The sequence below is a fragment of the Anser anser genome, assembly GCF_964211835.1.
Source record: "Anser anser genome assembly, chromosome: 1".
Taxonomy (NCBI): domain Eukaryota; kingdom Metazoa; phylum Chordata; class Aves; order Anseriformes; family Anatidae; genus Anser; species Anser anser.
This window is the reverse complement of record NC_139720.1, coordinates 101239644-101251816: the sequence shown is the minus strand read 5'-3', so window position 1 is coordinate 101251816 and position 12173 is coordinate 101239644. Positions and strand designations below refer to the sequence as shown.

Genomic DNA, 12173 nt, shown 5'->3' with positions numbered 1-12173 from the left:
AAATGTAAGAACTTGAAAAGCATGTGGTAACTGGCTATTTCTCAGAGTACTGTCCGGGCTTACAGAATTTTGTGTGGTGTTACTATTTCTGGACTCAGAGGCAACAAGTTTTACTTAATAACCTTTAGTTTATTTTTCCATTATTTTGTCTGATCTGTTTTTGAGTTTATACAAACTTAAGAGCACCCACAATATGTCATTACAAGTGGTTCCACAGTTTGGTTCCGCATTTTGGACTTCTGAACTTTTTTTGGTTTTGAACTGTCTGCACACTGTATTAGGTGACAAATTTTGGTATTGAAGCAGAACCTGAAGAAAACATCCATAATTAATCAGTTCCTTGCCTTTCATGAGTTTGTAGAACCGTACATAGCCTCAGTTGTGTGTCTGTCTTATATGGAGAGTATTGGTCTAAGCCATTTCTCATACAGGTGCTTTTACTCCCTATACGTTGCTGTCTCTTTTCTCTGTATGTTTTCAAATTTTCCCGTTGAGAGGAAGATGAGCAACTTTTTGTTCTGATTGTTCACTCTTCCTTTTTTTAATTGTATTTTGCATTTTTCAGACAGCTTATGGAGTCTAGAATATCAATATAGGGTGGCTTCTTTGCAGTAGCATTCCTTTCAGTATCCTCATCCAGTGTGTACAGCATTTCCAACTTATAGAATCAGAGGATAGTTCAGGTTGGAAGGGACCTTAAAGATCATCAGTTCTACCTCCCCTGCCATGGGCAGGGATGCCACCCACTAGATCAAATGATTTATTAATATGTGGAATAGCATATATCCAAGCATTCATCTCTGTATGACCTCACTGCTGATTTCCCCTCATAGTAATTGTTTATTTGTACTTTCCTATCTTTTAAATCATTATCAATTTTTGAGAGAATAATTTTCTCTTATCCTGTAACAGTTTTTTCTTAAGAGCCTTTGTTAACGGTTGTTCTCACGTATCTTCCATATCTATTCTCTATCCATATGTTGGTTGAGTTCTTAGACTAACGTTGATGCTAACATATAACTTCCCTCTACAATAATTCTTGACTCTTCCTCCAGTCCTCTTCCTCCTCTTCCAGTTCATCTAATTTAAATGTCTGCTGATGCTGCTAATTGGGCAAGTAGTGTTTTGTAAACATTACTTTGCTCCACTGCAATAGAGGTGGTGTTTTGTTCAGAATATGGCTCTAATTTCTCTAAAACTTGCAAATGAGTGCAAGAAGGATGCAATTTGTCTGTTCATTCGCTCTTAATTGCTTACAGTGCTGGTGCCATAAAAACAGCTGTAGTTGGCTAAGAACATTTTTTGAACATTACTACTGTTTTGTCAAATTGTCGTGTGTGCCTATGCATATGAGGATATTTCACCATAAGAAGCTGTTGTCTTCTGTTCTTCCTTTTAATACTACAGTATTCCCATGGAATGCTTCTCGCCCCATGTGTATTAACTCATGTACTTCCTATTTAGATTCAGTCATCTCAATAGCTTTTTTTTTTCACGTTTCTGAACTGATGGTGCTAAATGCTATGTTGTTATTAAGAAGATTGAAAACTCTGCCTTTAAAAAAACAATATAATTAAATGCAAACGCAAAGTGAGATTAGACAAGCACATCTTATTTCTGTAACCTGCTTTATAGAAGAGTGAGGTTCACATCTACATCAAATAGTAAGGAAGAAATTAAATCATTAGAATTCAAGGTTCAAGATCATATGGAGAATTTTTATGATCTCTAGTACCATCGTCTCCAGCTTTTCTCATATAAACCAGATGATTTGCTCTGAGGAACAAAAAAATATGTTTCCCATTGGGAATCTTTGGGCTTCCATTTGTTTTGATTTGATAATTATTTAGATTGCAGGACTGCTATTCTTGAGTTTTAACTAGTTTCCTATCATTTGAAATTATGAACAGAGCATGCAATACGGAAAAGAAATTAAGGCTGTGTATTTTGGATGGTGTTTCAATATTAAGTAAACAGGCGTGACAACTAAATAAGGATTAGTATACTTGAACTTTAAATACGTAAGGACAGCAGCGTGAGCATGCATACAGGATTGGAGGCAGATGCAAGTATGCTTTGCTGTCATCTGAAGCCTGCTCTGAGGCAGCTGTAATTCAGAAGCTGCTCAACTATGTGAGTGCAGCATTGTGACTGTGCCTCATATACTTTGTCTTCAATCAGAGATTATTCATTCAAGGTTTGCACCATTCTGTTGAAGTTACATGGCTATCCAACTGAAATTAGTTCTCCTTCAGTTTAGAGAGAGTTTATGAGGTGGTTTGGACCAAAGTGTGTAGAAGTGGCCCATATTTTTATTTATCTGAAGATGGAAAAGTTTATGCGACATCATAACTTAGAGGAGTGGTTTTTGTGATGCTTTTCCTACTGCATAGCTGGTAAAGAAAGAAGGTTTTTTTACAATTATCTGTAAGAACTTGTATCTTTACCATCTTGAAAGGTCAGTACTTTGCTTGCTTTGTACCTAAGGTACAGGAACGCAGGACACACAACCATTCCTGAGTCCAGATAATACTGTGCTCTCTTATTTACTGTCAGATATTAGTCTTACCTTGTTTGCTGCTGGTTTTAACTGTCCGCTGCCTGCATTTAGATTCTGCAACCTTCTGAGCCATTGTTCGCAGATACTCTTCCCTTTAGAATTTCATTTCCTGATTTCTCAAAATAAAGCTGCTCCAGATGTGTATTTTTATTTAATTTTGTTTCATATGTGTAGCTCATTGCCATCACCTTCACTTTTTGTCTGTCATTCTGCCTCTTTGACACACTTCCATCCTCTCATGTTCCTCCTTTGTACTCAATTTAATGCCATCTCCTCTCCCTTGTTGCTTTCTTACTCCATAGCTCATTCACATCTTTTCCTTCTCACACTGAAGCCTTTTGGTTATCACTAGGTTTCATCTTTACACTAACTAACTTAGATAGTAGTTCCAGTGTTAGTCTTAATTATAGTCTACACACAATCCATTCATTCCTCCGTCTACATTAATTCAGTTTTGTGTTTATGCCTAAAAAATACAAATTAAAAAAATGCAAAGATGATAGAGAAACTTGATGATAGAGAAAATCAAAACAGTCTGATACTTATATGCCAACCCCTATTAAAGTTAGTTCTGTGCATATTCAGGCTTTGTACTAGAGGGACTGCATTTAGCACTTGTATGAATTTTGAATTAAGCTGAAGGGCCAAGGAGGATTTATTTGGAGAGCAAAGCAAAGCAATCAGGTGAAGTTCACTGAAGAGACAGGTTTACTGTAGTATAAATTCTTAGGCAAAGATTTTAAATTTGAGTCTTTAGGACATAGCTATTTAAACAGCAGTTTAATTGATAGTATCCACCCGTAGGTTCCCTTTTCTATAGATTCAAAGAACAAAGACAGCATACACTTCAGTGCTTCATTCCTATTACTTCCTCATTTATAAAATAAAGCAAAGCATTATAATCAATTATTTAATGTTGTTTATATGCTAAAATACTTTAAGTGTCTGGTAGAAAAGATTAGGGACTCCTTTTCATTCTGTCAATTATCAGCAAATTAACAGAACTAAGCAATCAACAAGCTTAGTGTTTTGTTCTGCTTTTTTAATTAATCTAAAATTTTAAACACAATTGGTTTCTCCATGGATACTTAAAGGCTTATTCAGTGCATTTTAAGGCTGAGCTGAAATCATACATTGCAGTTTTGTATGAAATGTATTGTTTCATTGACTAATTCTGAGGCACTTGTTTTCACAGTGGAATTAAATTCTGTTCAAAAGTTTAATTCATTTTCTTAAACATTATCTTGTTCATTGTGAGTCATTAAGATATTTTACAAGTGGTATGCTTCAGTAGCGGCAGCTTTCTTGCCAGAGCCTCATTAAAGATAAAGATGACTGGTTTGATAATTGTTTGCTTTTAATTTGCATGTTGTATATTTTTCTGCCAGGTCTGTAATTGTCTATCACATTAAGAAATCCTGTTGCTGCAGTTTAAATTAGATTCTTTGAATCTTTTTAGATAGGAATTGGTATACTTTCTCTAGATCTGTATAGTCTTGCCCAGTCTGCATGTTTTAGCCCCTCTCAAGCTGGCCAGGCAAGACTATTGATAATGAGAATATTTTTTTAAGGTTGTAATAACTCTCTGTTTAATATCAGGTTGAGTTCATCAAGGAAGCATTTTCACTCCCGTGCTAGGGATTGAAATACCTTCCTGTGTTAAAAATAACAATGATAATCTTTTAGATTCAAAGCGTGCCAGGGGGGTTTTCCTTGAGGAGGTTTGAGATTTCCCCTTTTGTTTCTGGAGTCACTGCAGCAGGATAGGGAGGATCCGCTCTGAGCTGGAGCAGATTCCAGACATTGGGATAGTGTGGCTGTAGTGCTGTACCGTGCTGAAGTCCAGATCACCCGCTTGAGAGGAATTTTAACTTTGAACTTTGAATTATCCTCTCAAGACTGTGCTCCTCTTAGATTCCTTCTGCAGGTTGATTCCCCTAGTGAAACACACCAGTAATCAAAGATGTTCTGCACCAGTAGAAGTAGGTTCTACTTCTAGGAGATGATGTCTGTCCAGGGCCATGAAATAAACGAGAACTGGGTATTGGTCACTGGTCACTGTGACAAGTACTGTTTCTGCCACAAAAGGTTTGTTAGAATCAAACAAGTAAGGTCAGCCCATGGTCCTGCTGTTTGAAAGTAAAATCCATTTCCTTACATCCAGATCTCTAGTCTCTATGCATAACTAAATACATATTTCAGCTTTCTAATGCTGATGAAGGGAAGATGGGTTTTGGGAGTGTAAATTACTTCCATAGCTGGGATGCCTTGACACAGAGATATTTGCTTATTTTATGATTTAGAGTCATAGAATGCTTTGGGTTTAAAGGGACCTTAAAGATCATCTAATTCCCCCGCTTCCATGAAAGGGGCATCCACAACTTCTCTGAGCAACCTGTTCCGGTGCCTCACCACCCTCAGAGTAAAGAATTTCTTCTGAGTAGCTAATTTAAATCTGCCCTTTTTTAGTTTAAAGCCATTATTTCTTGTCCTATCACTACACTCCCTGACAAAGAGTCCCTCTCCTGCTTTCTTGTAGGCCCCCTTTAGCTACTGGAAGCCTACAATGAGGATATAAGGCAGTTGTCTTCAATAATAGCCTAGCTACTTGTTTTTCTTCAAGCAATCTTAACACTTTCGTTAACTTTTATGGTTGGTGGTGTTATCTGTAGATTGACTATGTAAGCAAGAAGAAGAATCTCTAATAGATTCCTTCATGTTTTTGTCACTGGTTTAGGTAGTATTAAAAACCTATCTTTATTTTAAAGGATCTGATGAGCATTCCACTTCAGGGTCTTTCATCTGCTGTCTTTTCTACTTAATGAAGTATTTCTTCTTCAGTCATTGCATAAGATTGAAGGGTGAGAATGGTTACACATGCCAGTTAGGCCTGTTGTATATGACTTTCCTTGGAGATGGAGTGGCTTTGTGGTTGTCTTTTCTTTTAGGCTGGTTTCCTTGAGTTGGTTGTTGCAGACCTGCTTTGACCTAGAGTGCATTTTGATAATGAGAGATCCATTTGAATGCACTGTGTTTCCTTAAATTTGTGGCATCTGTGGTCTGCCTAATTAGAATTGTTTTAGCAGTGCCATGGTGTCGGTCCACCCTGCCTTTCGTTAGTACTTGGTGCAGACTTTATTGTCATGTAAAAACTCTGACTTCTTTAAAAGGTCTTTGGATAGATGTGAAGTGTGTTGTAACATGCATGTGTTAGAGCACAGCAGACAGACTAAAAGGGAAAGAAAAAAAAAAAGACTTCCTGTAGTCGTAGTTACTTTAAATCTGTTGGCCATACAAATTCCAGCTTTGTTTTTTCTTGAGTCTTACCTCTTGTTGTGGTGGGCAGCTCAGTACCACACAGCCACTTGCTCACTTCCCATTTCACCCAGTGGAACTGGGGAGAGAATAGGAAGACCAAAAGTGAGAAAGCCCTTGGGACAAGATAAAAATTGTTTGATAAGTGAAGAAAAAGGAATGTCTGTCTGCCTCTTCCTCCCTCTTTTGCACTTAGTTTTTATTGCTAAGCATGATGTTATACAGTATGGACTGTCCATTGGGTCAGCTTGGGTCAGCTGTCCCATTTGTGTTCATCCCAGCCTCTTGCCCGTATCTGGCTTACCGACTGGCAGGGGCAGAATGGGAAAAATCATAAAGCCTCAATGCTCTGCAAAGACTGCGCAGCAGTAGTCAAAACTCTGGTTGTGGTATCAACTCTGTTTCAGTCACAAGTACAAAACACAGCACCATATGGCTGCTATGAAATAAACTTATTCCATCCCAGCCAGACCCAGTATAGCTGCTCAGCCCTCAACTTAGACTAATAAAAGCCCTCACAAAAATGTTTTCCAGTAACAAGATTTGTGTGTGGTGTATACGTGTTTAAGAAAAGAATAGATGTGGATGACAGGTCAAATAATAAAAGTTTCTGTGAAGTACCTGCTTGATGATTACTTTTCAACTCAGAGTGCATTACCGAAGTTTTGCTGTCAAAAGATTTATCATTTTGTTCCTTATTTATATAATGTGGCAATGTCTCAAATTTTGAGGTCTTCTGTGATCATAATTCATCAGAACAGCTTGTTCGTTTTCTCTAGTACCTCAGTGCTCACAGTCTTTTTGGCTTCTGCATAATAAATACACTAAGCAGTTCTGTAGCTAGTATCAAACTTTATAAATCTTTATACTTAACCTTATGGTAGAATGAAAATGGGCTACTTATTGTCTTCATATTTCTTTTGTCATGGAACACACGACGAGATTTTTTTTCCTCAATACTTTGATAGTCTCCGGTGAGACTTTAAAAAGTGCAAGTAAAGCAGTTCTTCACCTAGCACTTCAGCACATTGAAAGAATTTTAGAGGAAAGAAGTGGAAGACCAATTTTCTTTTAATGGCCCTGCTGCTTACAGATAGTCATATCATTTGCTAGGTATTTCAGACTCTGGATTCATGTGCTATCAGACCAAGGAATTATTTGTCTAATCTCAGGAAACTGAAGTCTATCTAAATATAAACCTGACTTACTATTTGCAGTCCTTTCAAATAATACTCTTGCTTAATGAGTGTGCATAGTTTTGTTAATAGTTGAGCTATTTTGCTGCTCAATTCCTTCCATTAGCTCATGATGGATGTTCTGTTTTATTTAGAAGAACGAGTATTGCATTCATTAGGCAAATTTCATTAAATTTGGAGCTCAATCAACTAGAACTGTAATTATATGAAGAGGAAACTTCCTAATCTGACCTTTGTAAAACTGAGCCCTTTTGGAATCAGTTATTATCTTATGCAACATGACCAATGAGCCTTTGTATTGAACAGAGGTGGACCCTGGGAGGAGTGCCTTCAGCTGGGAAAAGTGTTATGGTCTATTATGATTTAATTGTTTTATAGCTTTTTTAACCACAATGAGACATCTGCTCTCTCTGTATCGGGAGCAATAACATATCATATTGGTTAAAGTGTTAGTAGACATTCTATACTCCTCTTAACTGTTATCTCATTGTTTATAGTGTGCTGTATTACTTTTCAAGTAACACATGCAATTTAAGTCCATGACTATCCTCTTGTCCTTTAAGGCAAAATTTATGAATCTTATCATGTCTATGAAATTTTAAAAACAAACAAACAAACAAAAATCCCATACTGTGTTATGAATGGAAAATAACTTACTTTTGAGCATTCACGCTGAATGGTTTGAATCAGCATCAGGAGTGGGGAATTATAGCTGCCTATCCATTGTAGTCTATTTTCCCTGTAGCACTGTGTATGACCCCAGTACAGACCAGTGATCTTTGAACTCTTTCTGCTTCAGATTTCAGCTGTTGCCTTGCTGGTACAGCAATGCATTTTAATATGGAAGAAGATAGCTATAACAGCATCATTACCTATTCTGATTAGGTTATGAACCACAGCACTATGATTCTATGTTTCTATGAATTCAGCAGAAGCTTTTTGTATTTTGAATCAAGTTAAGAATGACATCTCCTACACAGAGACATCTGGAGTCCTCCAAGAGAGAGAAGCTGAAAGCAATTCATTGATTTGAATCTCTCACCCACCGTAGCATAGCCCACAAATAGTTTTAAGTTGAACCTATCTTGCAACGTAGGGCAGCCAAGTTGTTATGTTAAGATTGTTATTCTCTGTAATGGAATTTGGCACTGGGCTGAAGGTGTTAAGCCTTACAGTACTTACGCACTGCACTGAATTAATTTTCTGAGAGTTACATGTATGCCTGGTAGCCACCTTGTCAAAGGATATGTCTTTATGCCCAGATATACCCTCTGTTCTTGTAGATACAAGACTTCTGGGAATGAGCTTCACGTTTTGGACTCCTGCCTCTTGATGAAAGGGGTGCACAAGAGTGGAATTAGCTTGCTTTGTGCTGTCTGATTGACACTTAAACAGAAGAAGACTGGGTAGAGAATCTGTTGCAACATGTCTTCTGTCATCTCTTGACTTTTGGAATTGTGTTCAGCTCAAAAGGTTTGAAAACCAAAGAGTGCTTTTCTTAGTCTTCCTCAGGAATGATGTGCTGATGAGGAGTTAGGATTAGTTATGTAAGAATATGCTATATGTAAGAAGAAAAAGGAAAAATAAACCAAATTTGGGTGAAATAGCAGCCTACTTTTAAGAAGATAAATGAATCTATTTTTATGTGTTGGGATGTAAATGCTGTTCTTCAGAGACCATTTTAAGAAATGATTGAGCTGTCATTTGTAACCCAAAAGCTACAACCATACTGATCTGCATCTCAGAAACAGGCACCTGTCACTGCTCAGGGAAGTGGCATGTATGAGCAACAGTGGCTTTTATCAGTAATGTTTTGCTGGATGTTTGTGGGTCTAGGAAGGATAGACATAAAAGAGGAGAGAAAGAGTCCAACAGGTAGCACAAGAGAGAGCCTGAAGAAGCTGTTGAAGAGTGGCCCAGAAGATGCTCCGAGTATGAACCTACCCCTTTAATTGACTCTTGGGGGAAAAATGCTGAGAAGTTTGCTTTGTTCTGTTGGACTGTGTGTGTTTTTGTGACTGCAAACAATGCAAGAGGGTCTTGTGTGAAACAGGTTGTCATTGTATCCCTATTCACTCAAACACCTTGTGTATTTGAAAACTGTTTTCATTGTGGTTTAAATAACAGTACAGAAATTACTTCGAGTGCCATAGCGGTGTAACACATTCTAACGTTGCATCAGAAATACCTTGTCAGGTAATACTGAAATCAGTCCTTGTGTTATGGTCTGATTGGTGTGTCTGTGAAGTGAAAAATTAGATAACTGGTCATATTAGGCTTACAAAAAGGTACAAAGTTAAGTGCATGCTGTTTTTCTGCTCAAAGCAACACCCTGTTGCAAGCAGTAGAATCCAGAACTGAGCTGGAGGTGTTAAGCCTTGCAGTACTTATGCACTGTACTGAATTAATTTCACTTCTGAGAGTTATAGGTGTGCCTGGTAGCCAACTTGTCAAAGGATATGTCTTCTAATTAATCTTAAGAAAGGTAGTATATCCTTATCTATACATGAATACTCTTAATGCACTACTGCTTGCCATATCTGGTTCATTCAAATTCATTAAAACAGTTGCACAGCTATTTTTGAAGAAATTAGTTGGCAATTATTTTGTGATCAAGACTGTTGTGTTTAATTTTCATTATTCAGAGAATGAAATTCCTGCAAATGGAATTAAATGTGCATGCAAGTACCAGTCATAGGTGTTTAAAAGAATTACTATGGAGGTGATGACTCAATTAAGTTATTGTAATGCTTGAGGTAAAATAAATAAATAAATAAATAAACCCTAAATACATGAAATGTAGGAATGAATGAATAGAAACAAGCAAGCAGCAACACTGCCCTGTAGAAATTCAATTATGGATGGAAAGCACATTAACAAAATAAAATTGGGTTAACTTTTTAATGTACTACTGTCATAAGATTGCTAATCATGTAGTTATTGTACCCTTCATAGAATACTGGTATGAACAATGACATTTGGCTATTTCGTTACTGTCTAGGAAGTTTTATACACTCTGTGAAAATAAATAAACCCATGCATACCTAATTATCTTGCATTCCTCCAGAAAGAAAGACCTCTGCCTAGTAAGTGGGTTGGGGTGGCTTAAAGATGTTACAGCTTGTCATGTGTTGTTTGTCTAATTTTGCCAGAGGGTAGGAAGGCCCTGCAGAGGGACCTGGACAGCTTGGATCGATGGGCAGAGACCGATGGGATGAGGTTCAACATGGCTAAGTGCCAGGTCCAGCACTTTGCCCACAACAACCCCATGCAGCGCTACAGGCTTGGGGCAGAGTGGCTTAAAAGCTGTGCAGTGGAAAAGGATCTGGGGGTGCTGGTTGATGCTTGCCCAAACATGAGCCGGCAGTGTGCCCAGGTGGTCAAGAAGGCCAACTGCATCCTGGCTTATATCAGGAATAGTGTAGCCAGCAGGGCCAGGGAGGTGATCGTCCCCCTGTACTCAGCTCTGGTGAGGCTATACCTTGAGTACTGTGTTCAGTTTTGGGCCCCTCACTACAAGAAGGGCATTGAGGCCCTGGAGTGTGTCCAGAGAAGGGCTACGAAGCTGGTGCAGGGCCTGGAACACAGGTCCTGTGAGGAGCGGCTGAGGGAACTGGGGTTGTTTAGTCTGGAGAAGAGGAGGCTCAGGGGAGACCTTATTGCTCTCTACAGCTACCTGAAAGGAAGGTGTGAGGAGCTGGGGGTCGGCCTCTTCTCACAGATAACTAGCAACAGGACAAGAGGGAATGACCCCAAGTTGTGCTAGGGGAGGTTCAGGTTGGAAATTAGGAGAAATTTCTTCTCAGAAGGAGTAGTTAAGCACTGGAATGAGTTGCCCAGGGAGGTGGTGGAGTCCCTGTCACTGTGGGTGTTTAAGGAAAGGCTGGATGTGGCTCTTAGGGACATGCTCAGTAGTAAATGTTGGGAAATGCAGTGCATCACTGCATGGATTGTTTTATCTTGTTTACCAATTGTTTTATCTTGTTTTTGTGGGTTTGTTTTTAAACACTTCTGTACTAGAATTCCTAATAGTTTTTTGAAGCTGAATGTCTTTCTGTCCCTTTCTTGTGCCAAAGGAGAGTTGCTCATGTTCAGGTTATGAAAGCAGGTAAGGGTTTTTTTCTGTCTTTAGTCATCTTTTCTCCCCAGATTCCAAACTACGTCAGAGGACTTAAGCTTTGAAAGAGATACGATCCTCTTATGTAGCTGCTTATTCCTTGCTCAGTTGGACTATTTGTTATACTGTCATCTTCTAGTAACTTTGCTTTGCTACTGCTTGGGATATTTTCTCATGCTTGTGATGTTCAGAAAAAGTAATGAAATAATCAGTTGTAATAGAAATGTTTATTTTTGTGTGTAGGAAACTCACAAATGGGTGCTACCATAGTAGATGCACTGGATACTCTTTATATCATGGGGCTTCATGATGAATTCAGAGAAGGACAAGAGTGGATTGACAAAAATCTTGATTTCAGCGTGGTGAGTAGAGCTTGTCCTAATATTTCTCTAGTCCTCTTCATGGTGTTCTGATGGAGGGGAAGAAGTCTTTCAGCTGGAGTTTAAAAAACTTGTGATTAAAAGTATCAGAAGTTCATATGCAAACAAGTGAAGTGTTCTGTATTTAGATTAATATTAAAAAAAGAACACCTTTAACTCTCCAATTATAATTAAAGATATATACATATTATATTTTCAAAGCATAAATTATAAGTGGAAGAAAAGGAAGGTGGTCAGTGAGAAACTACAAGGTCTCTACAGAAGAAATGATTGCAGGAAAATAAGAGTTTACTAGCTCATAATAGCTGGAAATAACTGAGTTGTGAAAGAGAATTTCTCCCCAGACAAAATGAAACCTTGGTATACAGTCAGAATTGAGCAGATGTTTATTGTTATTCTTATATTAAATCCTACATTTCAGAAAGGATTTGTTGGCAATTTTTTTTGTTTGTTTTGTTTCATACATTTCCTGTATGGCAAAAATGAAAGAAATTCTACTTTCTGCTTTTTTAGTTAGTGCCAGAGAATTATTCAGTATAAAACTGAAGACTCCAAATATGTCAGAAATGGTGTAGACATAATGGTGCCTTTATGGAAGGTGGAAT

General features: G+C 37.9%; 1 protein-coding gene across 2 annotated transcripts in view; it reads left to right on the top strand.

The window, feature by feature from the left end:
* MAN1A2 (mannosidase alpha class 1A member 2) overlaps positions 1 to 12173 on the top strand; it is a 141963-nt gene that overhangs the window by 59362 nt on the left and 70428 nt on the right. For both annotated transcript variants that reach the window (XM_083852256.1, XM_083852257.1), the window contains exon 4: positions 11432 to 11550. In XM_083852256.1, the coding sequence (XP_083708382.1) occupies positions 11432 to 11550 (119 nt within the window). The remainder of the gene's footprint in view (positions 1 to 11431; positions 11551 to 12173) is intronic.